At 41.7% G+C, this 14,954-nt stretch overlaps 3 protein-coding genes across 4 annotated transcripts; 1 reads left to right on the forward strand and 2 right to left on the reverse strand.

Moving 5' to 3' along the window:
* Positions 1–1,023: 1,023 nt before the first annotated feature.
* On the forward strand, positions 1,024–4,411 carry LOC102712050 (RPM1-interacting protein 4-like). The gene is made up of 4 exons (XM_015833513.2): positions 1,024–1,684; positions 2,478–3,026; positions 3,168–3,359; positions 4,026–4,411. The coding sequence occupies exons 1-4, from the start codon at positions 1,679–1,681 to the stop codon at positions 4,047–4,049; spliced, it is 771 nt and encodes a 256-aa protein (XP_015688999.1). The 5' UTR covers positions 1,024–1,678; the 3' UTR covers positions 4,050–4,411.
* Positions 4,412–5,578: 1,167 nt separating this feature from the next.
* On the reverse strand, positions 5,579–10,399 carry LOC102717962 (acyl-[acyl-carrier-protein] desaturase 3, chloroplastic-like). Its single transcript, XM_015833912.2, has 3 exons — positions 10,109–10,399; positions 8,102–8,621; positions 5,579–6,528 (listed from the first exon to the last, which is right to left on the reverse strand). The coding sequence occupies exons 1-3, from the start codon at positions 10,249–10,251 to the stop codon at positions 5,962–5,964; spliced, it is 1,230 nt and encodes a 409-aa protein (XP_015689398.2). The 5' UTR covers positions 10,252–10,399; the 3' UTR covers positions 5,579–5,961.
* Positions 10,400–11,689: 1,290 nt separating this feature from the next.
* Positions 11,690–14,743, reverse strand: LOC102711772 (F-box/kelch-repeat protein At1g67480). 2 transcript variants are annotated; one of them, XM_040520669.1, is made up of 4 exons: positions 14,647–14,743; positions 13,869–13,934; positions 12,913–13,783; positions 11,690–12,681 (listed from the first exon to the last, which is right to left on the reverse strand). In XM_040520669.1, exons 3-4 carry the CDS (start codon positions 13,440–13,442, stop codon positions 12,054–12,056), a joined length of 1,158 nt encoding a protein of 385 aa, XP_040376603.1. In that variant the 5' UTR covers positions 13,443–13,783; positions 13,869–13,934; positions 14,647–14,743; the 3' UTR covers positions 11,690–12,053. The 2 variants fall into 2 exon arrangements, with proteins under 2 accessions (XP_040376603.1, XP_006647277.1); XM_006647214.3 differs by lacking the exon at positions 14,647–14,743 and having other exon boundaries at positions 13,869–14,409.
* Between the last annotated feature and the right edge of the window lie 211 nt (positions 14,744–14,954).

A 14,954-nucleotide genomic window follows, 5' to 3' on the forward strand; every position in this document is an offset into this window, starting at 1 on the left:
AAGGAGCGCTTAGAATGGTTAATATACATGGCGAAAGCACAATTAATAGCATTTTCGTGCTGCATCCATACTATTCCAAAAAAAGAAGGGCGGTGGGAGCTATATCATTTTAAAATAGTCTTATATATTAGTTTTATTTTTACGTTAGAAAGCAAGTTTTTAAAAAATGTATAGTATCATTTATATTTCTCCATAGTAAAGTAAGGGTATTTAACTAGTAAATATAAAACATAAGAGGATGAAAATGCAAGGTTAGTTATATTCATGAATTTTACCTTGGAAAAGTTCCATTGGAGTGATATCCAGCTGGGTTCTGGAAAATTAATTTTAGGTTGATTTTGGAAGTTTTACATCGTAGTAGTGTTGGCTTTAATTGCCACTAAGAATAGACATATAAAAGATCTTTTTGCTCACATTGATCGTTTCATTTATTTTTCTATGGCTCATCAGCCCTAGCTAAACCGATCATCGTTACATCAACATGAAATTAAATTTCTGGATGACGACATAGCTGATCTGTATGCCGTCTGCATGCAAAGACATTAAATTTCTAATCTTCTCATGCAAATGAACTTGTCTCCGAATTAATTTTTCTAAGCTAAAATCTGCCTGCCAACCATCTTAAAAAAACAAATCAGGCACTCATACTTTAACTCTAGCTCCTAATATATTGATGCGTAATTCTTTTGCATGTTTGAAAAACTTTTAACTCTAGCCGTACATCTGGATAAGTACTTATCTAGGTTTACTAGCTAGAAAAAAACTTTTTATGGGATGGAAGCAGTATAAATCACAACCAATTTTGCACCAATTACAATTAAGCAAAAACAAAGGTTTTAGCTCCGTCTAAACTCAATTTAAAAGGCAAAACAAAATGAAGGGGGACGACTTTGAGTGCTTCAAAGTTCAAACAATGGCGCTGTCCCATTGTCAACGGCATTCTTTTCCTCGTTCCCCTTCCTTTTTCTTCCCCAGAACCTCACTTCTACTAGCTTCTGAACGCATTTGTATATATACCACTTGTGGGCGCTGCCGGAAATGTGCCTTCTCTGATTGATTTTAAGGTGGTTTTTGGGTCCTTTTTGGTTCCATCCAGTGAGAAACTTGCGCCGTTTTCTTGAGAGAGTTGGGTCTTGTTGGGGGAGTGGTTTTGTGTTTTCCTGAAGAAACTTGAGTTCTTTTTGTTCTTGGAGCTGGGAGGTCTAGGTCTCAAGGGCACAGCGCGTTTTCATTGTGTTTTATCCCCTAACTTTAGTTTCATCCTTCTTTTATGTGAGAATTCTCGCTGTAGTTTTAGTCTTACTTGAGCCTATTCTTTTTGTTAATTCATTTTACCTTCTTTTTGTCTCTTTTTTGAGGTAGTGAGGTGTGAAAGAAACTGATGTTGGGTTCTTTGTTTCTTGAAATCTTTGGATCGATTTGTTCTCTGAAGGAATCCGAGTGAAAGTTACTCTCTTCAGTCCATCTTTTCCTTGAATTTGCTCAAAGGGGGGCCTTGTTATGTTATTTTCTAAATTAAAGATACCTTAATTTAATTTTGTTTTCCTTATTATTATATTTGGTATTGGTAACTCTTTTTGATTGAGAGAGTGGTTAGCTGTTCTTGGAAGGAAAATCCTGCACCCTCCAGCAGTTTTCTCCTACTGGATCTGTGTTTGGAGCAAACTTGAAGTGGCTGATGTCGGTGAGTTGATTGTTTTCCGATTGTGCTCCTCGAATTAGAATACTCATGGAGCTGGTACTAAGGATTTTGGATTGCAGCATGATGCAATTTAATTATACTTGATGTTTCTCACTCCACTAATGGTTAAGAAGTTAGAGAGGAACTAGCATCCAGGCATCTTACTCAGATTCAACCGTTTGCAGTTTTTAGCCTAACTAATCAATCTACGGCAGAAATTTCAGGTGTTTGGGAACTGTAGTTCTGGATTGCTTCATGTTCTTGGAACTTTTTGTTTTTGTATAGAATTCGCTGGCATCCATATGGATGAAAGGCATAGGACACTGTTTGAGCATGCATCTTAATGATATAATTAATAGTCACTAGAACATATTGTTCTCATTTCTTTTTGTTGTTGCTGCTGTTGTTGTTTCAGTAATTCTCTTCAGAATTTTGTTTCCTCACCGGTCTAGACTCTAGAGCACCCTATACTGTTAGTACTAAATACTGATCATTATTGCAAGAAATTTTCCAATCTTCAGGGAGAAAGTTATCAACATACAGCTAACAATCATGTAATATACTGTATTCTATCTGAAGCTAATCTGATATATCAACCATGATTTGGTTAAGATCACCTTCCTTACATCTCCATTCTGCAATCGACAGCATACATCAACCATGATTGTAAGATTGTTTCTTACAATCTTTCCAAGAAACAAAACAAAAAAAAAAAAACATCATCAGTTTTTGGTTCGTTCACCAAAAGTACACACACCCACTGACTGACAGAATCCATTCATTTCTCCAAAAGCAGCAGCAGCATGGAGTTCCAGCGTTCGGGAACTGGTCGATGGCCGGCGACACCCCCTACACGCAGAAGTTCGAGAACCTGCGGAGGAGCAAGAAGACCGGCGTCTACTCCAACCCGAACGAGACGACGATGGCGCCGATCCCTGAGCCTCCTCCTCCTCCTCCTCTCCGGTCGCCGCTGCATCCATCCTCTCAACCTGACGCCGGCCTGGGCCAGAGGCAGAGGCACCAGCAGCCACACGAGAGGAAGGTCTCTGCTGAGGCCGATCACCCCCGGCCTGCCGGGTCGCCTCTCCACCGTGAAATGGTGGCGCCGAGGCGCCATGCGAATCCACTGCTGCAACCGCAACACCATAGTGGCCATGGTGGCTCACCAAGAAGCCCTTACAGAGAAGCTGCTGCTGCTGCTGCTGGTGCTGCGTCTCCAAGGCACAGGTACAGGTCAGCTGGGATGAAGACTCCTGACAGGAAGGGTTCGTCGTCGTCCGAGGGCCGTGCCCCACTGACTCCAGGAAGGAGCAGGCTGAAGCAAGGAGGCAGAGTCTCTGAACCTGTACTGTTACCCTCTTTCTCCTCAAGTTTTCTTGCTCACTTTGCACCTTCAGAAAATGATGCCACATTGTGTTGTTGTTAAGAGGCTTTTTTTTTCTTCTTCTGATTAGGTGCATTGCATTTTGCTTCTGAGATTTTTCAGGCTTCAGATGAGGCGACTGTGCCGCCATTTGGTGATTGGGATGGCGCGAATGCGGAATCGGGAGAGAAGTACACCGGCATTTTTAACAGGGTGAGGCGTGATAAGCTGGCGCCGAGCTCTTTTGTCAAGCAAGAGCAACAACCTCCGTCTTCTTGCAGCAGTAGACAGGAACGTAAAGTGCAAGTGCAACAGGTATCTGGATGCTGTCCCTAAGTGTACAACACCTCTTGTGTTGCTTCTCCGTAATACATATGGCAGGCATTATTTTGAACAACAGTTCTTGCGCAGGTTAGGAGATACTATGATCAATTTTCTTGGCAATTTTGGGTGCATTTGTTTCGTGATATACTGGATGATACTCCCTCCATACCAAAAAGAATCAACTTCTGGGGACGAATCTGAACATCCAGGTGTCCAGATTCATCCCTTGAATTTGGTTCATTTCGGGACAGAGGGAACAAAAAAAAATAAGAGTGCAGTTGAAATGTAAAACCATGGTATTAAAATTTCTAGTATGTCCATTGATCCTTGTATGTATTTGTCCCCTACTAAGTTCTATGAATTAGTGTTGACACTCCAGAACATGCGAATTTGCCGGGAGTTATTTGCTGCCATTATCTACAAAATGAAATGGTCGTCCTAACAAGTTTACATATTGAATGCTTTATTATGTACTAATTGGCAGATTGAAACCTGAGTTTTAGTTATCTTCTCTTAACTCCTCCTATTTAGCAATCTTTGGGTCATTCAGAATGATAAACTGTATCGGTACATCGAATTGCCAAACTGCATTTGTCAGCACAATTCAGTACAAACACTAGAATGAAATGTAATCACTGATCTCTTTTTCCCTCTCAGGCCTGCTCATGCTGCATACTGTGAAGAGATGAAGAGCTGAACATTCTGCACTGAACTACCCTTCTGTGTTTCTTGTTGATGTACAAAGGCACATTTGAATCATTTGAAGAGCTTTACATGAACAAAATGATCCCCTTTGCTTGAATGTAGGTGCATAGAAAACATAGAATGTCATACAGGCATACAGGTCTGTAACATGTTAGTAGTATATCAGCCTCTACAGTTTGCCTTTCCCATCTTGTCTTGAGAGTTGTTTTATCATCATCCTGTAAAAGCCTTTCATGAAGAAAACTGAATACTGATGGTGTTACCTGTATTCTGGATCTTCATTCTCATTTACCTATGTGATATCCAGTGCTTTCAAAAGAATTTCACTAGACACTAGTGGCTCCCTTCATTGAATTTCCCAGTTGTAAGCTAGACTGAATGACAAATAAGTACTGTCTGCATGATGAAGAAACTTCAGAATTCATCAAGAAAGAACATACTGTTGGAATACGATGAAAATTCTAATTTTGAGAATTTTTATTTGGGAAAATAAATAATGAATTAATGTGAGAGTGGGTCCCATGTGTCATAAGAAGATGAAGAGATAAGGAGGAGGAGAACGTGGCTGCAAAAGGGGATCGTTCTCCTAAGTTCGTTCATCTTCTCCGCGTCTCTCTCTCTCTCTCTCTGATCCTCCCCGATCTCAACGCCAAGCGAAAAATTTGGAGATTGAGCCGTCCACGCGCACGAGAGGTGCAGCCTTGATCCGTTTTTGATTGGTAGCAATCCGCGGATTTGTTGGATCGGTGCTGATTTCTCGTGAAGGATGGTTGAGCCGTGCGGGGATAAAAGGAGCACGTCTCCCACTTTCACAGCAGTAGCTCAACAATTTCCTCCAAGTAAATCACTGGTCAAGAGACTGGTAAGTCTTCTGCTCGAGAGTGTGCTCTTTGGGGTTGCTTCGCTGCAATCTCCCAAGCCTCAGCTCGCCGTTCGCCTTGCCACGGACGCCGGGTGTTGGTGTTGTATCTCCGGGAACAGACGCTAGGAGCTCGCGGCAAAGGCGAGGCGATATTGAACTGTGAGATATTTCTTCTGTGTTCTTCACTTTGCTGGCAGCAAAAATGGTCTAGTCTGGGTAGCCTTTGCTATGTTAATTCCTTGATACCTGTGAGCTAAGTGTTGTTTGGTATCCTGAATATGTGCTGCTAGTTTGTGTAGTCTAATTCTCATGTTTTCTACTTGGTGATAGTCTTTTATATTCCTGAAAGAGTAGTGTGTGTATACATATATGTCTATGGGATTTATCTCTTTCAATGTACAGAATCTGAATCATATGGAGGATGATTAGAAATATGTTGGATTAATTATGGCTTTCATTAACGCTGGTTACTTATTTACATATTTTTTTAAGCTGGTTGAGTACTAGATTATGTCATACTCTTTGTTTGATTCATGGGGTTCAAAGAGTTCAGTTTTTTTGCTTTCTGTCGGCTAGCAGAATTCTGAATTTGTTTTCTAAATTAGCCTATCATTTATGTGATCTACAACACATACGAAGGACATTTCAACATTCTCAAGAAAGAACAAAGTATACACATTTTCACAAAGTATACACATTTTCGATATCACATGACAATTACTATAGCTCCTTTTCCAACCAATCCTTCTCAGCATCTGGGCTGTCAGATTTTCTTGGAAAAACACAAGCTTTTTTGTTTACTGTTAGAGTAAGGCTAATAATATAGCCAAAGCTGACTATAAGACTTTTTATAGTCTTTTCTAGCTCTTCATCATTAATGCAGGACACATATGTCACTCTCACATAGTTTCTTGGTTCATGTATCCAAACTAACTACAAGCTAACCGTTTGCTTACACTCTCTCCCATACTCTCTCTACTTCACATAGTCTGCTATTATACTTGCTCTTATTGATCGCCGATTCTGTCAGAGCTGCACCTGACGGCCATGGATCCAGCTGAACGGAGCAGCAGCCGGCGCTCGCTTCGCCGCCGCCTGCGCCCTCTCCTCCAGCCTCCTAAACCTGGGGCCGAGGCTGCAGACGAAGTCCTGCGCGCGCCGCCCTTCGCCGGACAGGCCGGAGGCGAGGCCGGCGACGTCCCACCTGGCGACCAGGAACTCGAGGATGGCGGCGTAGTCGGCGGCGGTGTACACCCCGAGGCGCTGCGCCACGGCGCTGAAGTGGTGGAAGAGGCGGTCGTCGCGGCCGTCGTGCATGAGGTGCGCCGGCATGGCGACCGTCTTCCGCATCATGGCGGCGAAGGCCCGGACGGTGTAGTCCGGGTCCACCTCGAAGAGCTTGGCGACGATGCGGGCGTAGGCGGCCTCGTGGCGCTTCTCGTCGGCGGCGACGGTGCCGCAGATCCTGGCGAGGGCGACGTCGCCGTGGCGCTTGGCGTGGCGCGCCGTGTTGCCGTGGGAGATGAAGGTGGCGCGCTCCTGGAACGTCGTGTAGATGTACCCCATGTACGGGTCGTTCTCCGTTCTTGGATCCTGTGCACCACGCAACAACCATTTTTTTTTACTTTTGCTATTGTTAAAATATTTGATTTTTTTTCTTACATCAAACACACACAAGGTAAGGGAACTAGGGGAGCTTATGTACGGGACTTTTTTAAGTTGTATTTATGCCTTTAGATTATCATTCAACGACAGTGAATAGATTTAATTAATGAAATTAAAATTTTTAAATATTTGATCATTAGACGGACCCATCTTTTTAGGCTTGTTTAGTTCGTACTCCGTTACAAAATATAAATATTTATATCATTCTAATTTTACACCGTAACATAAATATTCTTATAACTGTAGTTAATATTATTCCAATCATACTAATAAGTTAAGACTAATTATGTGCTTAGGAAGAGAATCTAATCCATTTAAAATTAAAACACTAGCCACTAAAATGGTTGAAATGGAATTTTTTAACCTAGCCTTGATATTTATTAAATAAACTAGAAATAATTATAATTTGGAATGGAAGTGATATAAATTTTGTAAGATTTGCAGTTCCAGGTTTATCTCAGAATTTTTATGGCCTTTGTATGTAGATGGACATATAATACGTATTTCCTATATTATGTGTCCGTACTTGTCTTGTATTGTTGGTAATCAGTTTTTTCTTTGGCTCTTCGTCAGGGGACCAAAACAAATTAAAGCATCAGGAAAAATTAAAAATGGACTTAAAAAATAAACGAAATTTATAGAAGAATACTGAAAACAAAGCGGGAGCTTGCTAGAACACAATGAGCAAATGGTGACATTTGAAATTCACATCAAATTTACACCTAAACCTTCGTCGAATGCCATATATTCGCTTTGTGCTAATTCTAATATTCAGATTTGTTTCAGAAAACAACTCCTTCTCTAACTAACTCCTTATCTAAGCCAATCATAATATTTTTCTCATTTAACTTGTTCACGTACTTTCACGTTTCAATCCATCAGCACTATTTCTCGTATCAACCTGCATTACTTCAAAAAAAAGGCACTGCATCCGTCGAGAAAATAACCTTGGATAATTAGAAACTGTTTTGTAAAGAGGGTGTACTAAGTAGTTATTTTTTGAGACGGAAATAACTCCGCAACCGTAGACCAATAAATACAAAGTTGTATTATTTTGGAGATTTTGATGGAAGATAAAAGATTATATGATTTTTTTGATAAATTAGTTATACAAAATTAAAAATTTATTTTAGAAAGACAAGACAATCTAACTCATGTATAAAACTTTTTTGAAAAAAATGCTCATTTAGCGGTACAAGAAACGTATGCTTAAAAACTAAAAAAAAATATGAAAAAATCTTACACGAAGAACACGGATAAATGAAAAAAATTTGCATCATATAAACCTTTTGGCCAGGCCACCAATATTAGCGTGACGAGACTACCACGTCGACCGTGGCAACGTTCGACCATGGCAACGTTGTCTTGCGACGTTACCAACACTGGTGGCGTGGTAAAAAGGTTTAGTTTTAGGAAAAAAATTGTCCGGTGGTTTAGTAATAAAATTAATTGCTAAAAAGGTTTAATAAAAAAATTTCGAACGCAGACTTCAAGTGCTTACCATGCCAGAGCCAATGAGGTAGTGTATAGTCTTCTCGATCTGCCTCATGTCAACCCTTCCAGTGAGGTAGAGGTACTTGTTCATCAGGTCGCCGTGGCGGTTCTCCTCGGCGGCCCAGGCCCTGGTCCAGACCGCCCAGCTGCTGGCGCCGGCGCCGGTCTCGTCGCGCACCCCGCCGTCCAGGGTGTTGAGCATCGTCTGGTACGTCGGCAGCGCCTCCTCGGTGACCATGTCGCCGACGAGGCAGACGAGGTAGTCGTCGGGGAGCTCCGCCGCGCGCTCCCTCAGCTCCCGCACCTCGTCGTGGAACGACCCCGAGCACGGGTCCGGCAGGTGGTCCTGCGGCTGCCACGACTCCTCCACCGGCCGGAGGAACGGGAGCACGCTGTCCGCCGCCCACGGCTCCAGCGACTCGAAGACCTCCTTCTTCTCCGGCGGTAGCGTGTGGGTCACCTGCGCCGCCACCTCGCGCCGAGGGGCGAACCGCTTGTTGGCTCCTCCCGCTCTGGGACTTCCAACTCTTCACACACAAAAGCACAGAGGTTCACTGATGAATGTTTTTATTGTTCAAAAATCTTAAACCCTCACTTTTATTCATGTTTATAAGCTAAAATATAAATTTTAACTTTCAATTTAGAGTTAATTTAGAGTTTTTTTAGCAATTTAGTTTTTAGTCTTTGATCTTATATATATATATAAAGTTTTATTTATAAATTTTTTCGTTTGTAAATACGCCGTTTTATTTTTTTTCCCAAATGGTCACCCCCTGTGATTTTTCACCATACAGCCGATGCTAATACAGAACTGAACACCATGACACAAGTTCATGGTGCAAATGATCTTTTCCGGGTAGTTAAGCTGGTTTTTGTGTAAAGCAAATTAGATTCCTACTTGCAAGTTGGCAATGAAAACTCTCTGCAGAAGTAAAAAACTTCTTTATTTTTAAGATGAACTGGTCAGTTTACCACCTGAATTGGCATGACAAATACAAAAATAGGAACATCTAACTCCATGTGTACTTCCTGTCTTTGTTTTGGTAGTGCATATCAACGTTGTATATCAGCCTATTGCACTGTTGCACAGCATGAGATGCAACATCCATAACCCTTAACAAAGTGCTGCAACATCTTATCCCGGCCTGTGAAACTAAATTAAGGCAGGCGCCATTCATTTCAGAAGAGAAATACAATACCAGCTCCTCAGGAGGATACTACACAACAGCAAGCTCTCTGCTTCTTTTCCTTACTTCCTAAACCTTATTCTAGACGATACTTCTAACCCGGCAGGAAAAACGATACTACACTTAGTACGTTAACTTACCCTTAACTTACCCCGGCATAGTAATAAAGTAGTACATAATTAATTAATTATTAATTGTTAAAAAAAATAAAATAGATTAATGTGTTTTTAAAACAACTTTCCTATAAAATTTGTTTGTAAAAAATACACCGTTTAACGGTTACATGTATACATGTAAGGTAGTCATAACTCTTTCTTGGTCTTTGGGTTAGTGGTGGTTGTGTCTTATATTATGAAATGGAGGGAGTATTAATAAGCATTACTTCACTGTATTTCTAGGACCTCATGCTTTAGGGATGTTGCAAACAAATGTCCTTAACCCTAGAAATACTGTAACAAACTAACTGACAGAAGTGCAGAACCAAACAAGCAAGCCCCCTATCTTTCTACTTATGCTTATAAGCCAAAATATGATTTTTAATCTTTAAATTTAAGTTGATTTTAGAGAGGATTTTCATTGCAGTTCAAGAAGAATCACGCCGAATGGCCAAATGATCAAACTCCAATCCACATCGAAGATGAAGAACATACAGCGATCTAACTGCGACTGCGAGCAAGATATATAACAGCGAATCAACCCTCCAGCTAAGGATGACCAAGTCGGCAATGATCAAAAAAGAATCCCTGACAGATGAAGAACAGAAGCCAGAAAGGAAAAAGAAACGGCAACAGATCAGATTTTTTTTCACTTGCGGAATCGGAGCTCACTTTGCCGTGGACGCCATGGCCACCACCGGAGAGGCTCCTCCGTCGGCTCTCCTCGCCGCCGCCGTCGAGCATGGCGGAGGCGATGATGGCAGGGCAGCACGGACCGCGCTGCAGGGTGGAGGGAGGCATCCCGTGAGAGACATGGCCGCCGCCTTCCCTTCCACTCTACACTCTCCTGCTCTTCTTGAAGAGCCTTGGGTATTGGTGCTATTGGTCTCAGGCTCAGCAAGGCCAGCTCAGCTATAGTGGAGTACTGCTTCTGCCTCTATTTTTCACCTGACATCTTTTGTGTGGAGTTTCATCAGATGGTTTCCTCTTTTAGGTTTTTTTAAAAAAACTAAATGACATATTTATAAACGAAAAATAATTTATGAATAAAAATATTTATATAACGATCTAAAAACCAAATGTGAAAAATAAGCTACAACCAAAAACTTCAAAAACAACGTTAAATTTAAAGTTGAAAGTTTAAATGTTACTAGTTTATAAGTATAAGCAAAAATAAAAATACAAGATGTTGTGCTATCTTGCAGAACTGTTCACCCCTGTATCCATATGTTACCATGAACAGTACTGTCTTAACAGGCCAGCGTCATAGATCAGCTCCGATCAAGGGGTTGACCATACTTGACCACAAATATAAATATAGCGCGCGCGCTATCTTATCTCAATGTTAGAAATATTGCGATCAAGCATTCTGAATTTTGAAATCAAAATGCTTAATACTATCATACATCATAGTTACCAGATTTGTCATTGAAAATACTGCCATGGCACTGCAATTCCCATAATCTACAGAGTACAGTAAGATTCTGATATTAAACATGCTACCTCCGTCTCATAATAACTTTATGTGCCGAACGTTTAACCATTCGTCTTATTTGAAAAATTTATAAAAAACTTGAAAAAATTAGTCACGTATAAAGTACTATTCATATTTTATCATCTAGTAAAAATAAAAATATTAATCACAAAATTTTTTTAAATAAGACGAAGAGTCAAAACATTATATCAAAAAACTGAAAGATGAAGTTATTATTAGACGGAGGTAGTAGCTGTTATATGAAGTGCCAAATTAATGTTCAAACGGGAAATTGATTATCCATATTATTGGGACGCTTTGTACATCACTGAAATGGTGTGGCCCCAGCTTATGGGGTGCCTGAGAAGCTACAGATGGTCACCTGTCTACTACACGCCAATATGTGCGTACGGTTTAGCCTTATCTGCTTTCATGAGGAACGCATGATGCTGTCACATATACAGGGTTAATCTTTCGGGAGAAAGAAATGCTTTGATTTATACTAAAATAAGTCATTTTTTATTCATTTATACAACAAATATGGTCAAAAGCAGCTAAGAAGTTTGCTGCATTCCAAACAGACGCTCTGCTGTTGCACACATGAAGTGTGTTCTTTTTTGTTTTTTGCAAAAAGTAATGAAGTGTTTTTTATTCCACGAAAATGGAAAATTAGTCAATTGGATACTCAAAGCATATGCCGTTCAAATGAGGTCCAAGAATTCCTTAAACAAACAGAAGTATTAGCCCAAATTTCACATGAAAAGGCACAGCATGAGAAATAGTAATGAAAATGTTTCAGATAACAAAATGTTTACAACGGGCTGACAATTTTTTGTGACAATTAGCCTCTTTGCCCGTCACAGCCATTAAACTTGCGTATTAGTTTATAAGCTTCTAGTACAACGACAATGACCATGTGAACTACAGTAAAAGCAAAATACATGAAATTAAAGTGCATCCTGGCACTGCACTGCAATCGAATGAACTGCAGAATAAGCACCCAGGAGCATTATTTGATTCAAAATACCTGGGCAAAGGAGACTGGACATGAGAGTCCCAACTCTGATTGTAAGCAGCGCTAAGTGGTATCGGATGACATCCTACAAGGATGATGGTAAGGCAACACAAGCCAGCCAGAACGCATCACGCTCTGATGGTCACACTGCACAGACATAGTCCTGATGGCTTGAGCTCAGATGTGCACCATTCTGATCCCGTTGGTGCCGCAGGATCATACATCAGTGTCTTATAGCCAGGCTCTTCGTCCAGAGAGAACAACAACAGCTTCCCATCATGTATGCCGAAACAAAAACGAGTACTAGAACTACCTGTAAGTGGCAATGGGACTTTCTGCCAAGAATTATCAGCTGGGTTGAAGACTGCCAGTGACCTCTGGTTCTTCCACTCGATGCAGAAGAGCCTTTTGCCAAGAACAGCATGGGCTGTGACCATTACACAGCCATTCTTCACCTCACCCCAGGCATGGTTATTAGGATTGTACACATCAACAAAACGCGAGTTGCCAATTGTGAAGCTCGAACGACCACCCATGACATACAATTTGCCTTCAAAGCTGCATGCGAAGCAACCCCACCTTGGACGGCGAAGGCTCTCAATTAACATCCACTTATTCTGTTCTGGGTCATAAACTTCAACACTAGATAAACTCTCACCATTGGAACCAAATCCACCAGCAACATATATCATACCATTGACCTCTGCACAGGCAAAGTCGCAGCGAGCCACATTCATCTTAGAAAGCTCGACCCACCTACAAAATGACACAAACAGGTCAGTCCGATATTTCAAAATATTGAAATCTTGGTTACCATCCTACAGTTGAACATTTCATGGTCTGTGGATAAGTACTGTTTGTATTCAAATTACATAGAGCATGTTAATATAGGCCTTAAAGTCTTGCGAATAACATGGTTATCTTTAATTGAGCAAAATCTATGATCTGCATATAAATTTATTAATGCATATGAAAAGCCAACAATACCTGTTTAGGCAAGAATCATATCTGTAAACGTCATCAGAAACACACTCCTTCCCATGATCAGCAGCATAGCCAGCAATAACAAAAAGCTTTCCATCAAGAACCACCACACCAAAACCAGCTTTAGTTGGCCCAGGCATGGGTGGAAGAGGGCTGTGCTTTTGACCTGAACACCCCAACACTTCCCAATGAGACCCCTTTGATCCAACATCAGTAGTCAGGACATACACCCACTCCTCAAGTTTCCCGACCTCCTTCCTTACAGCAATGAATTCCTTACTCTCAAGGAACGACATCCACCTCTTGGACACTGAACCCATAACAGGGAAATGGCTCCGAGGAACAAGGGCAAGACAAATCTTTGCCAGATCTTCAGGTAAGCCAGGTATTAGAGCGCAGTATGGGTCGCATTCCCCTAAGGGCATAAACCCTTGGGAAAACTTTGCCCTTGTTGGAGGCTTGAGCTGCATGCCAGCACAGAGGTGTGCCCGTGACTGAGCAAATGAATCTCTTGTGCCAAAAAGGGTAAGCATTTTACAGTCTTGACAGCAAGCAACTCAATTTTTGCCTCCCCTTGTTAGCCAACAGAAATGAAAACCTTTGGCTTATCTATAAGACTTTATCTGCTATAAATGACAGTGACCCACAGGAAACAATTCGTGGAAACCGTCGCCTATGGGGATGGTAAGAGACAAGGGTTTGAATGATGCTGAAATGAGGTTCTTCAACTTTGATGTCTCTGTTTTAGTAATTCTTGGTGTATCAAATGCCATCCGATACTGAGAGACTTTGGAATGGTTTTTCCTTGTAGGGTCAGAAGTCTCCTTAGTGATGAGGTAGAAACCTTTACCTCCCACACACATCGCCCTACTATCTACAGAAACAATTGGAAACATATCAATATATTTGCTAATAAGCGACACAACATACTTACATACATATATCAGAGATATGCATACCTATGGCCATAAAAATTTGATGTCTTTTAGCCAGCAGTTCCATCCATTTTCTGCAAGTTTAATCACCTGCAGTAAACACTGGAGCCTTAGCACCGATTCTTATCAAGCAGGAATCAATAATTCCAAACACACCCCCATCATACTTGTTGTCAACTCGAAGTTATAGCAGTTCAAAGAAAAACAAAATGAAAACAGTTACTGCAGTGCCTGTGTTTTGTATTGGTGAGAAAATTAAGAAAAACAAAAACTGTTTTTTTTCCTAAAACATGAGAAAAATAAATTTGGGCTTTGATTTGTATGATGACCACTGACCAACCACTCTTAGATCTCTAGCGTACAAATCAAAAGGGACAAGAACACATGTGCCTTCACATTCCAGGTGCTATTCCAAGCAATAGTTATTACCAAAAATTAAAAAAAGAATGCGTGACTCCATCGAATAGGAAAAACAAAAAAAATTGAATAGTGCTCAATTAGCGGCCAACCACCATACAGGAGCAGCATCTAGCACAGGCATGGGGATCCAGCCGATGAGCTGAACCCCCCCCCCCCCCCCCCAATTTCCCTTGGAACCAACTGCCACACCTACCCCCCAAGAATACTACTACGCCACGCATCCAAGCACGCAGAAATCCGCAACGAGAATGAGGAACTAGATTGGGCCGAGCGATTCGAATCAAGAAGGCTCTTGACGGTGTCCGAGAAAGCCGGAGCCAAATCACAACCACCGCCACCGCAGATGGATCTACCCTAAACCAAACCCGGCGGAGAGCAGTACCCTTCCGAGCCCGAGCCGGGGCGGCGGGTCCTCCGCGGAGGGAGGGATCGGGGACGGGAGGAGAGGAAGGAAGAGGGGTGCGGGGTGGGGGGTGGGGGGTGGGGGAGGAGGAGACAAATCGCCGCAAGTCTGGGGTTGGCTCCGCGTGAGGAGGAGGAGGAGGAGAAGCGAAGGATAGAGGGAAGGGCTCCTCCTGGTTTGTTTATATGACGATGATATGATATCCTGTGGGCTGTGGCTTTCTTTTCACACGCAGCAATAGCGTGGACAACGGACCAGAAATCATTGCCCGTTTTCTTTTCTTTTTT

Source organism: Oryza brachyantha, chromosome 2 (assembly GCF_000231095.2).
Source record: "Oryza brachyantha chromosome 2, ObraRS2, whole genome shotgun sequence".
NCBI classification, from domain to species: domain Eukaryota; kingdom Viridiplantae; phylum Streptophyta; class Magnoliopsida; order Poales; family Poaceae; genus Oryza; species Oryza brachyantha.